Source organism: Dama dama, chromosome 30 (genome assembly GCF_033118175.1).
Source record: "Dama dama isolate Ldn47 chromosome 30, ASM3311817v1, whole genome shotgun sequence".
In the NCBI taxonomy this organism is placed as follows: Eukaryota; Metazoa; Chordata; class Mammalia; order Artiodactyla; family Cervidae; genus Dama; species Dama dama.
The window spans coordinates 79,874,751-79,891,988 of NC_083710.1; the positions used below are offsets into that span (position 1 = coordinate 79,874,751).

Sequence of the window (17,238 nt, forward strand, 5' to 3'; positions counted from 1 at the left end):
GATTGTGCGTTTTAAAGCAGAAAATAAGAAGGGGAAACTTGTTTTATACACTCTATACAAGGTTCTGCTCATTGTCAGATATCTTTTATCTTTTATATTTCCCATGAATGATTCATGTCTTGGTGGCTTTGTGTCACCCCTCTTTTCACGAGAAACTTCATTAGAGAGCTATAAGTTTTTCCATTGATTGGGGACTTCATTTGAGTGTTTTTCTCCTTCATCTTCTGGTTATTGTCATCTGGCTTCAAATAACCCTTTGCAACCTGTTTTCCCCTTTACTTCATTTAACTGAACTTGACTTTAAAAAAAAAAAAACCAACTATAACCTTTTGGAGAACTGTTTATTGACATTACTACCAATTGTTTTTGACTAGTTGCCTTTTATCAGTTTTGTATCAGTCAGCTTAAAAACAAACAAGGATTCAGCCTTGTTAATATGGACAGCCAATCTTATTACTCTAAGCCACTTGGGCATTTTGTGGCAATGAAGTGAATTTCTCCATAACACCTGCCCCCAAAGGCTAAATTACTTATCTCCACTCAACTTCCAAGTAAACCACAGTACAAGTGGGTTCTGATCCCCATCACCTAACAGAAGAGGTGTTTGATGCCCACTACTCAGCTTCATTCAGGATGTTTTGAACTCTATCCCCACCTTAGCTTCTGATTCCTTCACCTTCTTTGTGTCTGCAAACATCTCACTAGTCCTTTTCTCCATCTTTTCCTCAATCTTTGTTACCCTTCTTCTTCAGAATGAGGCTGGACAGCAAAGAAATGCTAAAACTTGCTTTTCAGCTCTCCACTGATTAGGATCACTAAGGCTATTAATTTTAACAAATGCACGCAGTAACCCTTAAGATTTATGCCACTGTTCTGTGCAACCTGCAGGGCTTAGTCTTCATAAATATACTGTACTTTCTAGATTAGATTGTAAATTAAACCAAGCTATAAACATATTTGATTGCTTGGGGAGGGTAAAGAAATAGAGATCAAGGGAAGAGAACCGAATGATTACTACATAAGCAACCTGTTCTGTTTGAAAGAGAATGGCAGAGATGTGCCATCATGTAAAACATAAGCGATACATAGGAAGAATACTTTTATTAAACTCTTTACTTCATAATCATTCTTGCTTTCTATCAGAGGTACACATTTTAAGTTTTTACTTTAAGTGTATCAGGAACCAATAAATCTGTGGCAGAGTTAACCTATGCATGGCAAAATACATAAAATACATATTCCTTTGTTTCATAATAAATAAACCTATAGCATAATAAAGAATAGTGCAAACTACCATTGAAAAAGTTGTATAAATAAAACAACTCATTATAAATCAGGAATATTTTGTTTGAATAAGTTTACGATACATAAATTATCCCCCCCAAAGTTCACACCCCATCTTGTCTATTTGAAAGAGCTTTGAAAATGAATAATACGAAGATCACATAAACTTTAAGGATGTAGAATTATTTTATATTCAAGTGTTATGGTCTTTTTCTTTATAAAGGAGGGTCTGCATGTTTCATAGTCACCGTAACAATCTGAAGACGACATTGAGAGGCTTTCGGAGTGACAGCACCATGCACTGTACTAGTGATAGAATATTTCTCTAAACTCTATAATCTCATCACAATGCAGAAGACATGCAGGAAGAGTCCTGGTTTCACATTACGTTGTTCATTCAAGTAAGCTTAAAAATATATTTTTCCCATTTTCTTTCCTTTTTTAAATAAATCGTAGGTCATAAGTGACAATCTCTCACCAAAATGTATATAATATAATTCTTTGGTGTGCTTTGAACTCTTCCAGGAAAAAAAAAAAAAAGGATGATGTCTGAAAATAAATTAATTCAACTGTACAAATAATAGTGTTCACATACAAGTTATTAACAATGACAAGACTACATCAACCACTCACAGCACACAAAACAAATCTCTACAAACCCTGGGGAAGGGGTGTCTTCAGGGTCTCTGAGGATAAATTAGTGCTCTTTACTCTATTTGTATGATGTTTATGATGGACTGCGTTTTGCACACAAGATGTGTTGTACCAACCAAAAATAAATTGACTAAGAGTTATTGTCCTAGGTCCTTGACCTTTTTTGTCCTAGCTTGACAGCTCTGGCAAAGGTCACACATTCATCAGTGTTTGGTGGTAGCTATAAACTTTTAAACAATTTTAATATGTATAGCAACTCCCTCCCCTCTTTTAATGTAAATCATACAGTGTCATTTTCAAGTGGGATGGAGTTCCGTGTGCTCAGGTGGAAGAAAATGCATTAAAATGCAGTTTCCAGCGTTGAAAAATAAAGACTTTTAAAAGGCCGATACAACAGTATAAAAGAGGGGTTGGCCTGTTTTTAAAACAGCTTTCCCAAAAAATAGGCATGTTGCCAACATCACACCTCCTTACACTTGCCTGTGAATTTTGGCATCCCAAAGAACTTATGATCTAAAACATAGTGTTTTTATTACACAGGAAGTTTAGACAGAGTAAAGAGGCAGCATCTGAGATTTCAGATTTTTTTTTTAAAAAAAAAGAGGAAAAAGAAAGCACTTGAATTTCTTCTATTTTATAAAATATCACAGTTTCACAGTTGTCTACTGCAGCAGCTTTTTCTTCTCTCCAGTTGCTTGAACAATCACAGTAACACAATACATGGAGATGTACTAGGTTGCTGCATCTCGTTTTTGTTTTTTTTAATCATACAAGCAGGGTACTGAAGGAATAATCCTGTATAAAAATACTGTGTTATGGTGAGATCAGTAATAAAAGAGTGGGAATGAAAAATTACAAATATTAGAACTGAAACGGTCTTTACAAATATTTTCGGACATAGGTACAGTCCAGGATCTGTTGGCAATGCAGCAAGTGTGTGTGGTTTACAATCAAGAGGCCTTTGCAGAATTAGGGCCCACGCAGGAAGCAGAGGGGCTCCATTATGGTGTCAAAGACGGTCTCGAGGCACTCCGGGAAGTGCAGAGGGCCTTGTTGCTGTGTTGAATCCTGACTTCACGCTCTTTCTCTCACCCTTGTAAAGAACTACACATATTGCATTGGTAGTGTGTGTCTCGATGAACTATACTCTCTCCATTTATCTTCCTTGGTCCAGTTTGCTCCCAGTCCCGTCCCCCTGCAACATACAAGTCCAGCTTGGTTGGGTTTTTTGTTGTTGTTTGTTTGTTTTCTAAGGGGAAAAAAAAAAAGCCCAAATATCTTAATTAAATTAATTAAATGTACCAACACCATAGGGTTTCATACTGAATAAATAGGGCTAATTAGACCCGGTGGCAAGTCTGAGTCACGGGTTTGTCTTGAGCTCGGCATTGTCTCAGGTTAGGATGCGGTCCAAGGGCTCCCACTTATTACTTCACTGATGGTGATGGCGACTGATCGAATCTAATGTATCGTCCGCACGACTTCAGGGTTCGCGTACATGTCCTCCTCGTCAGACTCGGAAGTGGTTCCGTTGCTCGAAGGGGCGTGCAGGTGGCCGGGGGCCCCGCCGGCCTGGCACACGTACCACTCGTTGAGGTTGGTCACCTGAGGGGACAGAGTGCTCGAGCGACTCCTGGCAGGGTCCAGCACGGGGGACAGGGGCGCGCCCACCGGAGTCCCCACTGATGAGTAGCCCAGGGCTCCCGGAGAAGGCGGCGGGGACTTGCAGTGAATCTTCATGTGTTTCCTCAGGGAGCTCGGGTGGGTGTAGGACTTGTCGCAGCCCCGGACCTTGCAGTAGTAGGGCTTGTCGCTGGTGTGGACGTGGGAGTGTTTCTTCCGATCGCTGCTATTGGCAAACTTCCTGTCACAGCCATCAAATTCACATTTGAAAGGCTTTTCCCCTGCAAGAAAGCACAGGGGAGGTTAACAGGGGCTCTTCAGAGTCCTCTGAACTTGAGAGAATAATCTTCAGGCAGACAGGAGGATGCAACTTCCCATTCTCTTGAAGACCGACTCCCAGCCTAATTCCCAATTCCCAGGTTCCAGAATGCTACAGGGAAGGGATACTTCCGGGATAGGCCTGGTGTCCCCAGGCCTGGAGGCTCTCCTTGGACTTGGGCTTTGCGAGAGGCTGGATGTTGACCCTGAGGTACCACAGGGGTCAAGGCAAGAAGGGCTAAGAGCCTGGATCAAGCAATAATGCTGAAATCCAGCAGGGACCCAAATACCTGCATCCTTGTCCCCCTTGGGTCTACACACACAAAAATTCAAACAGATCCCCCCTGTCAAGATAAATGCTGATGAAATAAATTGCAAAGCCACAGCTTAGGTGAATACCATAAAAAAAGGAGAAGAAAAATAAACATATTAAAAGTAAACTGGGATTGATCAGTAAAATTATAATAATGGCATTTTGTTTTAAGAGCGTTCCCCAGGATTTCACTGATGGAAAAGAAAGGCAATACACCAAAACCCCGTTCTCCCCAGAAATAAAGACATCTGTGAAAACCACGATCCGACCACTAGATTTTTTACAAGCCTAGCTGGGCACAGAATAGGCTCTTGGCCTCTTCCTTCTCCCAGCTCTTCTCACAACTTACTAGGCAGTTAAGACCCTAGCGGAACAGAACCTTAACAAGCATTAATAAAGACCACAAACCTCAGCCAGAGGCTTCTTCTACTATACTGTTTAATAGTAAACAGGAAAAAAAATGCTATTTATCAGAGTCTTTGGGCCCACTGCCCCTTTAAGCTGTCCTACCCACTACAGAAACACAGGGCCTTGAAACACAAGGTCCTGGGTGCAGGCAGTAGAAATGCTGAGACAACTAGATAACCCAGCCACTCTACACCTTGGTCTTAAAAAAGCAAGGACAGAAAAGACAGCAGGTAGCAGTTATGACCCCCCCCTCCTCACCTTAGTATCCATGAACTTGATGTATTTGAGTCCATAATTGAATGTTATCTCATACATACTGTGGTATAGTAATATATTTACTCCTTATATTTAAATGATTTTAAAAGGAATTTCTCTACATTTCAGCAGCTACTCTGCTGATACATAAGATACAGTCTTTTCCTTGTTTTTCAACAAATTGCTTTTTAAAAAGCCAAACAACTATTAAGACAGCTTAGTGTACATAAATTTTCTGTGGTGGATTTTCCTATACAAATATTTTTGGTGTAATTTTCTCTCTTTTAACTTCATCAATGAATAACTACTTCAGTGCCAGAGTATATTAGCACATCTGAAAAGTATTCAGATGCCTGTAATATAACTTACCCTACCTGGAAGTATTGTTTAAAAATTGAGTTATTATTCATATACCTCCTACATTGGCCTACAGAGAGAGAGAAAAACATAACATAATGCAATGATAGTGACACCCTTTAAAAATTCTCTGTAGAGGGGCTGCAACGGAAATCAAGTTTTATCAAAACACTGGTTATTTGTCCTGATTTCTATATTCCTCTTTAAGTTGGAGATAATACTAACTTAATATAGCACTCTTCCCCCTAAAAAGCATAATCAGCTTTTCTTCAACATGGAGGCTTAAGTGGGTTTATTCACCCTATGCAAATGTTGCTTTTTAGAACATTGTGTTTCTGCACAACCTAAGCATTTATTGTGCAGAATAAACGGCTTGGACGTTGCAAGCTTCACCAGTGCTCACGATAAAAAGAAGCATTAAGAATCAGGCCCAGAAAAGGCAAATACCGTGTGGAAAGAAAGGTAGAAAAGCCAGCACAAGGGGAGATGGAGGAAGAAAATAGAAAAAAAGGAAAGGGTGATAGAAATGCCTATTTTATTCGAGGGGTGGGCAGGTGGGGGAGACCAAATTCTACCTGACTAGGAAGGGTGAGAGGCCCCAGTGTTTACATTTCAGACGCTGACAGTGGGGTCACGTCGGAATTTAACTACTTAAAGGGTTTTAGAGAGTGAGGGAAGCTATGTGTGAGAACTCCGAGTCCAGCCCCAAGGAAGGTTATAAATGGAATTGGGGGCACGTGGGTCAGGAAACGGGCCTTCTGGAGTGGTCGGGGGATTATTCCCTTTGATCAGTCTGTCCCGGGATCCCCGGATAACTGCCCGCCTCTCCCCCACCCCCCGCCCTTCCAAACGGGGAGAGCATTGCGGTGGGGAGGCTGGCCCCCTCTGGACACGAGGCTCGATGGCTCAGCGGCCCAGGGACCGCCAAGAGCATCCAGCGAGGATCCAAGCATCAACGCACGGGCGCTGCCATCCCTGCCGCAGGGACCCGGCGAGGCCCACGCCGCCGCGAGCCGGGCGGGAAAGCAATCCTACGCGCGGGGAACCCGAAAACCAAACGGCACGGGTCCCAGCCCGTGAGGGCGCGCGCTCGAGGCGGGGGGGCGGGAGGCGGCCAGTCCCACGGGGGGACCGGAGGGCCGGCACCCGCGCCGTCACCTTCCAGCTCCCTGCGCGACCCGGGCGAGCACGGCCTCAGCCCGGGGCAACCTCCGGGCCGCCGAGGGAAGGTCCCCTCCCCTCGGAGGTGAAAAGGCGGCTAGGGGCCGAGGTCGTGGGCGCCGTCAGGGGGTTCCCCTTGGTGGGGGGGGGGGGGGGCTCTTCACCGCCACAACCCCAGGCCTCCGTCCGGTCGGGAAGTGCTGGGCCCCGGGGCCAGCCGCTGGCTTAGCAGGGCCGGGGAGGTTTTACGAGAGCCCGGTGGGAAGTCTCCTTTTGGAAACATCACTTAAGGCGGGCCGATCCCGATGAGAAAACAACCCGGCTGGCAAACCAGCCTCCGGGGAAAACGGGCTCCCAGCCTGGGGTCATCGGCCAGGCCGCAGGAAGCCTGGCGGGTCCCAGCGGCAGGAGCGAGGCCTGGGGCTTCAGCCTCGGGCCCCCGGGGCCCCGGTCCTCGCGCAGATTCCCCGCCCCTCCCCGTGGCCTCGGCCTCGGCCACTGGCTAGGCGTTGGGGCCCCCGCCCGGCGGCTGCCTCCTCGCCGCCGCCGCGCCGATAAATCAGCCAAGTAATTGCCAAACGTAAACTACAGTTACTTAAGTGTCCTCCGAGGGGTAATCTCGTCTGTCCCTATAAATCCCGACCGCGCTCGCGCTCATCGGCGCTCCGGCCCAGCGCGCGCGCGCCCGCCCCAAGGGGACACACGGCCCAGCGGAGCCCACCCGGCGCCCGAGGCCGCAGCCGCCCTCACCCCAGACCGGGGCACCCCACCCCACCTAAGGCAGGGGCGGGGCGGGAGGGGACCCCACGGCGGGAGGTGGGCCTCAAGGAGCCTCTGCAGCCCGCCCCGTCCTCCTCTCGGGAGAACCTTCTCCAAAATGACAGAAACCATTTTCTCAGCACCCTCCAGGGCCCGTGTGATAAAACGTGTGACGGCGCGTGTGAGTACAGGTGTGTATGAAGGCGTGTGAATGAGCAAGCGTGACTGTATCATCAGGGCCCAGGGGCCCAGCTCTGAGGGAGGGGTCAGAAGGAACACGGGTGTGTCAAGTTGTTGCTGGTGTGATGTGTGCGCGCGTGAACGTGTGCATGTGGGGTGTGTAACGGTGGGCGAGTGTGCGCGCGCGCGCGTGTGTGTAGGGGGAAGGTCTCCGGGGGGCGCATTCCTTTCGCACTCTGCACCCCGCCCGGAAGGGACAAGACCCCCCTCCCTGTCTCCTCCCGGAGGGGCCACAGCGAGCTGGCGCCCCCGATGTCACCGCTAACCCCCCCGCGCGCCCCAAGCACGAGGTCTCTTTGCAGCGCGGGCACCGCGCGGGGCCTGCCATCCGGTGGGGAGGCAAGTGCCGCCGGAGAGGCTCCGGTCCCGGCCCTCCTTCCCCGTCGCCCTCCCCACGTTCCCGGGGCCGGGCGGATGGGGGCTGCCGACCGTCCTGGACGCCTTCCTGCTCCGACGGCGGCGGCGGCGGCTTCTGTTCCGGGGCGGCGGCGGCGGCGGCGGCTGGAGCGCGTGGCCGGTCCCGGCGGAGGGGGCTGCGGGGAGCGCTGGAGACTCGACCGCGTGGGAACCGAGCGCGGGGGCCTGTGTGTATGCTATCGAATTACTTATTCATAGAAAAAAAGGGGGAGGGAGGGAGAGAAAAACAAGAAGTCACATGTCCGGGTTATACGGATGCGGAGAGAAGCAGCGGAAGGAGGGGGGGAAAAAAAATGAAGGCGAGCAGGAGACGAAGGAGGAAGAGAAAGCGGCGGCAAAAGCGGCGGCGGGAGGCGGCGGCGGCCGGGGACAGACACCCACCTGTATGAGTGCGCTTGTGGATCTTGAGGTTCTCGGAGCGCGCGAAGACCTTGCCGCAGCCCGGGAAGGGGCAAGGGAAGGGCTTCTCGCCGGTGTGCACGCGGATGTGGTTGATGAGCTTGTATTTGGCCTTGAAGGGCTTGCCCTCGCGCGGACAGTCCTCCCAGAAGCAGACGTGACTGCTCTGCTCGGGGCCGCCCACGTGCTCCACGGTGACGTGGTTCACCAGCTCGTGCATGGTCCCGAAAGTTTTGGAGCAGGGCTTGGAGCCGCCGGGCGGCGGCGGCGGCCCGGCCAGCTCCTCCGGGTCGATCCACTTGCAGATCAGCTCCTGCTTGATTGGCTGCCGCATGTAGCGCAGGAAGGCCCCGGCCGCCCCCGGGAGGTGGGGGGGCTGCTGCGCGGGCGCCGGCGGCGGCGGCGCCGGGGGCGGCGCGTGGTGTTGCAGGTGGGGCCCTGGTCCAGTGGCTGCGGCCGCGGCCGCTGCCGCCGCGGCCGCCGCCGCCAGGTTCAGGTTTAAGTTCACGGCTCCGTAGCCGTGCAGGGCGGCGGCCGCCGCGGCCGCCACCGCCCCGTAGTGCGCGTCCCCCGAACGCGGAGCGAAAGGCGGCTCGGCGCGGCCGTACAGCTCCGCCGCCGCGGCCGCCGCTGCGGCCGCCGCCAGCCCCAGGCGCATCTGGCCGTTGAGCGGGTGCGGGTGGCCGCCGGGCCCTCCCGGCGGCTCGTGCAGCGAGGGGAAGAGCGCCGGGCCCCCGCCGCCGCCGTCCGGGCCCGCGTAGGTGCCGCTGGCCGAGATGAACATGCCGCCCGAGGCGGGAGGCGGGGCCGGGTGCTGGGGGGAGCCGGGGCCCGAGCGCGGCTCCCCTCCGAGCGGGGCCCCGTGCATGGCCGCCGCGGGGGCCGTGGCGGAAAGGTCCCTCCGGAGGACGACGTCCCTGCTGTGGCCTTTGCCGCTGCTGCCGCCGCCGCCACTGTTGGTGGTGGTGTAGCCCGAGAGGGCAGGAGGAGGAGGGGTGGGGGGAGGAGGGGGAGGAAGGGGGGGTGGAGGGGAGGGAGGAGGAGGAGGAGGGGCCGGGGGCGGGGGCGCGGGGGACGGCCCGCCGCGGACGCCCCCGCCGCCGGGGGCGGTGCGGGCGCCGGGGTGCGCTACCGAGGCGGCGGCAGCGGCGGCGGTGCGGGCGGCGGCCGCCGGGGCCTCGGGCTGCGCCGGGAGCGCCTGGGAGGGCGGGCTGGGACCGGGCGCGCTCGCCTGGGCCATGTGCTCCGGTCTGAGCGGAGCGCCGGCCACGCCGGGGTCAGCGCCCGGGTCCCGCGGGCGGAGGTGCGCGGCCGCGGCGCGGACCCGGGAGTGGGCGGGCGCCCTGGCCAGCGCCGGGAAGCCTGTCATGTTCTGCAGCGGCCGGGCGCGAGCCAGGGCCGGATCCGCTAATCTCGGCGCGGGCGGGTTCCTCTTGTTCAAAGGGGGCTCCATGAAAGCGACACAATCAGACCCACGGACCCTCCCTGGGGGTACTTTTTTTCCTCCTCGGCCCGCCCTCAAAAACATGTATACGTTAGGCGCTCTTTAACTTCTTTGTCCTGGCCTCCTAACTCCGCTCATTCCTGTTCCCACTCGGTCCTCCGGCGATTGGCCGAGCGGACACCACCTCGGAGCTGCACAGTGGGACCGAGATTTTGGAAATGGCAAGGGTGGGATTGGAGGGAGCCGCGTGATTGGCAGCAGGCACGGCTGCCCGATTGGCTCCCTTTCCGGCCCTCGGCCCAGCGGGCATCCGCCCCCGCGCTCACGGCCTCCTTCTCTTTCGCTTCGCGCCCCCTCCTCCCCCGGAGCCCCGCGTCCCCGCCTCTCCGGGGATGCCCAAGTTGCACTTGCAGAAAGTTTGCGGCCGGCCTGCGCGCGCAGCGCCCCGCGTTCCCAGTACGCGCCTGGAGGAGAGCGTGCGCCGGCACGCGGCCGAAGGGTGCCGGGCGGCTCTGGGCTGGGGGACCCCCCCAGGGAGCAAAAGGCAGGGGGAGGGGGAGCCCCCAACTTCAAAAGCCTTCGCTCAGTGCACACCGCGTCCCTTCCAGCATCCAAACATTTTCTTACCTCCTCCCTTGGAAGAGCGCCGGGCTGCTCTCTGGGGGAGGAGGGGGTGAACAGATGTATGGCCTCCATCGTGCTCCAGGACAGGATGGTGGAAACTTCTTATTTGGGAAGGACACTCAATCTGCCGAGCGCTCGCGGAGGGCGCACAGACAGTAGACGGAATGAGAAAGGATATTAAAATCCTATTGGTTGCACAACACCAGGTGAAGTCAAAATAACGTCTTTCCCCAAAGGAACCGTCTTACCTCGACTTTTTAGCTCATGGAATCCTTTTCAACATGGTTCAAAGGAGTCAGCTCGAAGTGTAATCTCACTGCTCATCGGTTCTAGATCTGCCACTTCCAATTAAATCTACGCGGGGGGGAGGGGCATCGGGCAGTGATTCTAACTTTTGCTTCTCCGAGATACAGTGGCAGGGCAGGACAGACAGTATCTGTCCAGGGGGAAGCGGCTAAATAAACCATATCTTTTAAACAGAAGTTCTGCTTCCAGTGCAGAACGCAGTCCATATGGGTGCCTCAGTTTCTCCGAAAGGACCACAAGTTAGATTGAAGCCAATAAAATAATTATTTTAAAAGCAAGCAGTATCTTTGCACTTTGTGCTAATAGAAGAAGCTGTTACCATTTTTCTAAAAAGTTCATCTAGCAGGAGAGATGCTTTCCTTGAAAACCATAAAAACGAGCTTTCAAAAAAAGTAAGGCTCACCCCCTTTCAGGCGATTTGCTATCAAATCTTTTTGAAGAGAGAAATAGGTCCTTGCATCACTTGGGAGGGGGCAGTGAAATGTGACATCCTTCGCACTTAAGGGTTCTTAATTGCCCTAAAGTGTCATTCAGCTTTTAAAAAGAAAACATTTAAAAATTTTGCCATATGCCATGGTACTCAAAAATTAAAGTCAGGTTTTTAATTTTTTTTGCTGCCCTACATAAAATTATTTTTTAGAAAATAAATCATGACTAAAATCTCCCCCCCGCCCCATTTTGGGATACAGTAAAACGTGTTACCCGCTTAATTCCTTTGCTGTCCAAGTTTAAAAAAAAAAAAAAAAGGACTCCATAAAGCCATCATCTGTGAGATCATCCTGAGAAGTGGGAAGAATTATTTTGAAAAGAACTGATTCCATAGCCGCATTTACACTGGTGTGAACAATGTTTAACAGGGAATTTCCCTGTGAGCCTTGAGAATGTCATTACTCTTATAAAACTGACAAACCAACAAAGAAAATAGTACAATCAGATTTCAAATGGGTATTTTCTTTAAGCTTCAGTGAAGCTCAAATAAGGTGAAATAAGCAAGGCTTGAGTGCAAACACAACGAAAAACAATTTAATAAACAACAGACAAAATCCACATCTGTATTTGGAGAGGAAGAAGTCTTTCACATTGTTCTTTTCCAAGACTTAAAAAGTCTCAAGTCACCCAGGCAAGGTGAAGGAAGGACTGTGTCATCTCCATGAATGGTTTATGAAGAAAGCATCTTATTTGGAATTGTTGCCACTGTCTTCACTTCCTCTCAGAACCTTGCAAATGAGGCTCCTCTATTTGAATTTTTTAGCAATAATCATCAACAAGTCCATAATGGCAGCTTGGCGTGCAATCCTGCAGGTTATAAGTAAAAACAAAGCAAAAAGAATGAATAAAGAAAGAAGAAAATAAGCCCAACCTAGCCTTTAATATAGATTGTTGAGCATTTTTATTGTGTAATAAAATGGGTACCTCCACCTCTTTCAAAATAGCTTTTCCTCAAAATTATAACTGCTTTGTTTTATTGAATTGCTGAAATTTAATGGTTTAATGGGTGAAGGCATGAAGGAGAGGCTGTAAAAATGTGAATAATGGTGCAGCAGAGCCTTGCCGGAATCTGGAACCCGCCTCCTTGTACAACTCTTGTTAAACACAGCGTGATATGTATCTGTCATCGATTTAATATGTCTTAATTCAAATATAGCTCCCTGATCAATTTCTTTTTATGGGAAGCTTTAAAAAAGAAAATCTTCCTTAGGAAATGATAGAGGTCTGGATAGCAATGAGAAAGAGAGATACTTGCAAAATGTGTTTAATGAATATCTGCAAATTTATGACCAAACTCAGACCCTAAAAAAGATAATTGACTCAGGTAAATCGACTTGAGATGCTAATTCTTAAAAGAAAGAACTGGAAGCAAAATTTCAATCAACACCAATAAGGCGCCAATAAACCGCCTGCCAATTAAACCTGAGAATAGGCCTGGCTAGATGATCATCAGGAAGGCTCGCAGTGGATTTCCGGATTGCCTTTCTTTATAAAAGAGCTTTTTATTTTGTAGAGGCGCTTTTTGTTATTGTGATGACCCGCCTGACCCCAGGTGCGCTGGTTCTTTTTCAAGCCATTTTGGAAGCCAAATCAAAACCCCTTTACATCCCGATTCTAAGGACCCAATAACTGTGTCACACTTCCTAAGTAAACACCAACAATATCCAGGGCGTTGAAGAAAATAAATACTAGTGTGGGTTTTTGTTGTTGTTGTTGTTTTGAAGCAGGAGGGTGTAGAAGTCGTTATGCCAGTTCCCCTGTGGATTTAGCCCCACATTTCCGCCGTGGTGCTGGTCGCCAGGGCAAAGCCTCCAAACCCTTGCTCCTCTCTGCGCGTTTGCAGGCGAGGTGCTGGTGTGGGGCCAGCAACGTGGCGATCCATGGAGATGCCCTTTCTGGGGTCAACAGGTGCTCCTCGGGGAACGTCGATTTCCAGACTTCTCTGCTGCACCCCGAACCCCAACCGGCTCCCGGCCCCCAACCAAGGCGCGAAGAGGGTGGGAAGACGCCGTCAACGCCGAGCCGGCCCGAAACCGGCGGCCACGCCGCGCTCCGCTGCCCGGAGGCGGCCGAACTCGGTCTCGGGGTGCCCAGGCGGGCGCTCACGGCTCCCCGCTGCTCCGAGGGCCTGGGGTGGGGGGCACTGCGGCTCCCCGGTGCCCTCCGGTCGTCCCTGGACCCAGCCAAGTCTCCTCGCAATGGGTGTGGGCAATTAATAAACTCTAAGGGAAGTGAATTGGACATTTCCTGGCTTTTGAGCCTTTGTCTGATTGTTTCGGCAGGCGGGGGAAGGGGGAGCAGGGGGTACGCCGGGGACGGGGATGTGGACAAGAAAAGAGCTGGGGGACCCACTGAGCTGGCCTTTATTGCCTTTGCAATTGCTTTATGGCTCGCCCGTCCCGCGTGGTTTCCGCAAGGGCGGCCTCCTTGCAGAAGGGCTGGGTGCCCAGCGGTCTGGAGCACCTTGCGCCATCTGGGCTGCGCCAGAGACAGGTTCAAGGGCCCAGAGGGTGCTTGGAGCCCCTCGAGGGGTCAGAGGACTTTTGTAGCCCAGCCCAAGGGCTCCCCAGTGGGTGCTCAACTGGGAGGAGAAGGGTTTATTAGCAGACAGTGGAAAGGGGGGGGACCTCTCCAAAGCTGGGGCGAGGGGAGCACAAGGACCTGCAACACTGCATTTCAGTCGGGCTCTGTCGTGGCCGGAAGTGATGAAGACTTCGGATTCCAGGGCTTGTCCCGAATCAAGCTCCCCAGGCCACTAGGCAGTGAGGCACCCGGCAGGTACCAGTTGCCCAGCCCCCAGTCCTCACCACTGGCGCCTTGACTTGGTGGGACCTGTGACCCGGCCCTGGGGCCTTGGGTGCCAGGAGGAAACGCTCAGGTTTCAGTTCTAAGAGTTTCTCCGAGGGTTCCCTCCATTTCCCGCCCTTCAGAGCTGCAGATGAATCCTCAGACTCCTCGGACATGGGTGAGGCTGAGAGTAACCAATTATGTGCTTCTTGATAGTTTTTGATCCCCGTCCCATGAACATGGACTTCATGAGGATTCAAAACCAAACAAAAAAACCCAGAGGCCTGGGGTATGAGGCCATCACTGCAACCTTGGGGTTTGTTTGTTTGTTTTGGATACTCAAGAACTGGACTCATCCCATTTACACCTGACCTTAGTACTTAAAAGCCTTGAGAAATTCTGCCTCTCTTCACTTCCCCACTTCGAAAAAAATCAGTAAGATTGACCTGTCATCAAATATTATCATTTGGTTATCATTTGTTATCCTCAGGGGTGAGCGTTGTTGAATGGCCTTTGACCCACATTCAACCATTAAGATTGGTAATTTCTTGCAAAATCCCTAATTGTTGTCTTTTAAAATATGTTTAGAAGGTCCAAACAGTAAGCAGAAACCCCCTTACGTGTTCACAGTTCATATAACCACCGAATACTTCTTTATGTTGGCTCCAAGATGTATTTCTCCTCCCCCCTCATGCTTTACTCTTTAGCATGTTTTTGGATGGGGAATAAAGGAGAAGCAGAAGTTCTTTTATTTCTAATCTCAAATTTTGTGAGTAGTTTTCCCCTCATTCCATACCCCTTCCAATATCTATACTTCAATATTTGAAGAAGCTGTTGAGATAAATCAAATAGTGACACGTTGACGGATTTACTTGTGTAAGCAATATGGTTGACATATGGCATTGTTATTTATGAATGACAGCATAAATTGTATTACAAAGTCTATTGCAATAACACTGCAGTTTATTGGAAAGCTGCTCGCCTGTCACCGGTATTCAGCCTCCCTGGCTGTAGTTTGCCTGGGAGCCCAAAGGATAACTGCCCTCAAAATAATTAAACACATTGATGTAAGCCATTGCCTTCTGTTTTGGGGGGTTGGTTTTGTTTTTGTTTTACAGCAGTAGAAACTCTCCCATCAGGAAAGGAGACAAAGTAAAGACAGTTAGTCCTCTCATTTTGCAAAAGCACAACCACTGTCACCCAGAAATGTTGGTTTCCGGTTTTTTTTTTTCTGAGTCCCTAATGACAAATACACAAACATTTGCATCTCTATCACTAAACTGCTGGTGAACATATATTTTATAGAGAGACTTTTTATAAGCCCGGTTACAGAACAGTAAATTTTAACTGTAGAAAGAAGTTCTTTTAGCACGGTAGAGAGGGCCTTATCCCCTGATACTCCCCGCTTCCACTAAATCTCCCCCTTCTTAAAAATGGTATGTAAAAGTTACAACATAGGCTGAGATTTTCACAATTTCCCCTTCTTTTACATTACAGATTTCCCCTTCTTTTACATTACACTTCTCTAAACCTCGGACAAAGCTCTTTTGTTCTAGGTGGGTTTTACAGGGGAGGGGGTCCCCCACCACACATGCGGTCCTTCATGGGTCAGGGGTCGCCTAGCCCAGGAGTGACTGAGAGGCTGAATCAAAGGTGACCTGCAACTTAATATCCTGTTGATGATCTTGTTGAATTTATGAGTGTCTGTGATACAGAGGACAGTGCTGAAATCCTGTGAAATCGCCGCCCCTCCCCCCCCCCCCCCCCCCCCCCGTTTTTGGCCCAGTATGTATGGACAGTCGATTCCACATTTTTTCTCCCATCTCTTCTCCATTTCCATCTTTTCCCTTAAGAGGAAAATTAGAAGTTTGAGTGGTATGTTCACCCAATGTTTCTGCTTTCCAATATAAAGATGCCTTTTGTTGGCTCGTTTGTTTTTGGCTTCTCCTGGCCAACAAGATATACCTGAGCATACCCTGTGTGTGCCTCCGCATTTTTAGACATATGTACACAAAATACTCAGCATACTAAAAAAGAAGCCAATCACCCGTTTACAGAGGCCCACAAACCGCAACGAGGTGTTCAGTGAATGAGTGCCCAGGTGTTTGATGGGATTTACTGGTGTTCTTGTGTTTTGTTTTGGTTTTTTTCTTTTTTTTGAAGACAATCCGAATTCTCTACTACACTGCCATTCTCTCCACTTGGGGAAAGGGTCGCCAGCCCTGAACTATCCACATACAGCTTAGCCTGGAATCTCGCTGGCTTAGCCCTGCGCTGGCCCCAGGACATCCGAAAAGCCCAATTTTGGAAAACTTACAACGAGAGCAAACGTTTGCCCGATGGAGATGGTTGGGGGTCCCCGGGTTCTGACACCAACACGGCGGGCCCTTCTAGAAACCTGTTGAAAAAACTGAATTTCACTCGCAGGGCGCGGAAGTCGACCGGCTTTTTTTCCTTCCGCCAAGGACCTCAAAGGTACTTTTGAGGCAATGACTCTGAAAGCCTTTGTAGGTTTTTCTTTTTTTCTTTCTCTCTCTGTCCCTTGCTTTCTTGATCTCTCTCTCTTCCCCCTTTCCTTCCCTTAAAAAACAAACAAACAAAAAAAAAACACAAAACAAAAAAACCCCACTATCTTGAAGCGAAGGGGGTGTTGCGGTTTGTGGAGAAATAAAGCACTTCTAAGAGGAGACGGCGACGTGACTTTGAACTTGGCTCAGCTCCTGCGTGTCCTGCAGAGAGAGAGAGAGGTGAACTGGAGCCGGGAACGAAGAACCAGGAGCGCCCAGGCCGCGGGGTCCCCGGCGGGGATCAGCCGTGCGTCCCACCGCCCGGCCGCGCGGCCCCCGGACCCTGGGCCCGCGAGCGCCCAGCGGCTTCGGCCCGAAACGGGCGCTGCGAAGGGGGAATCTAAGCGAAAGGAGAGAACGGGGCTGGGAGGAGGGGGCGAGCCCATGGGAAGGAAGGAAAACTTGGAGAAGTCTGATGGTTTGGAAGAAGGAAGAAGAGTGAGGTTTGCGGACGTGCAGGATTGCTATTCTCACGACCAGTATTTCTAAGAAAATATTTTCTTTGGGAAATACTTTCGGGGTAAGCTTTGCCAATTCTTCTCCCCCCTCCCACCCCCCACACAAATCGATGAATACGAGAAACAAGTGTGAAAGGCTGTGCATTGGGCAGATTCACTGTAGCAGGGCAGCCTTTCTGCCTGGCGTATTTCTCTCTCCCTGGTCCCCCTCTGCCTCGAGGGGCAGTTTGGCATTTGCCTTCCCCTCCCCCCTGACAGAGAGAGAGGTGTGCGCAGAGGAGGAATATTTCCTTCTTTCAGAAAAGTCGGGAAGCCCCAGCTTCCGAGCAAAATCCCGGGCTTTCAGACAAGATGCCCGGGCCTCCCTCCTCCTTG

The 17,238-nt window shown here is 50.7% G+C and overlaps 1 protein-coding gene across 1 annotated transcript; it reads right to left on the reverse strand.

Annotated features, from left to right (window-relative positions):
• Positions 1–617: 617 nt before the first annotated feature.
• ZIC5 (Zic family member 5) lies at positions 618–9,656 on the reverse strand. The gene is made up of 2 exons (XM_061133047.1): positions 8,171–9,656; positions 618–3,842 (listed from the first exon to the last, which is right to left on the reverse strand). The coding sequence occupies exons 1-2, from the start codon at positions 9,639–9,641 to the stop codon at positions 3,400–3,402; spliced, it is 1,914 nt and encodes a 637-aa protein (XP_060989030.1). The 5' UTR covers positions 9,642–9,656; the 3' UTR covers positions 618–3,399.
• Positions 9,657–17,238: the final 7,582 nt, after the last annotated feature.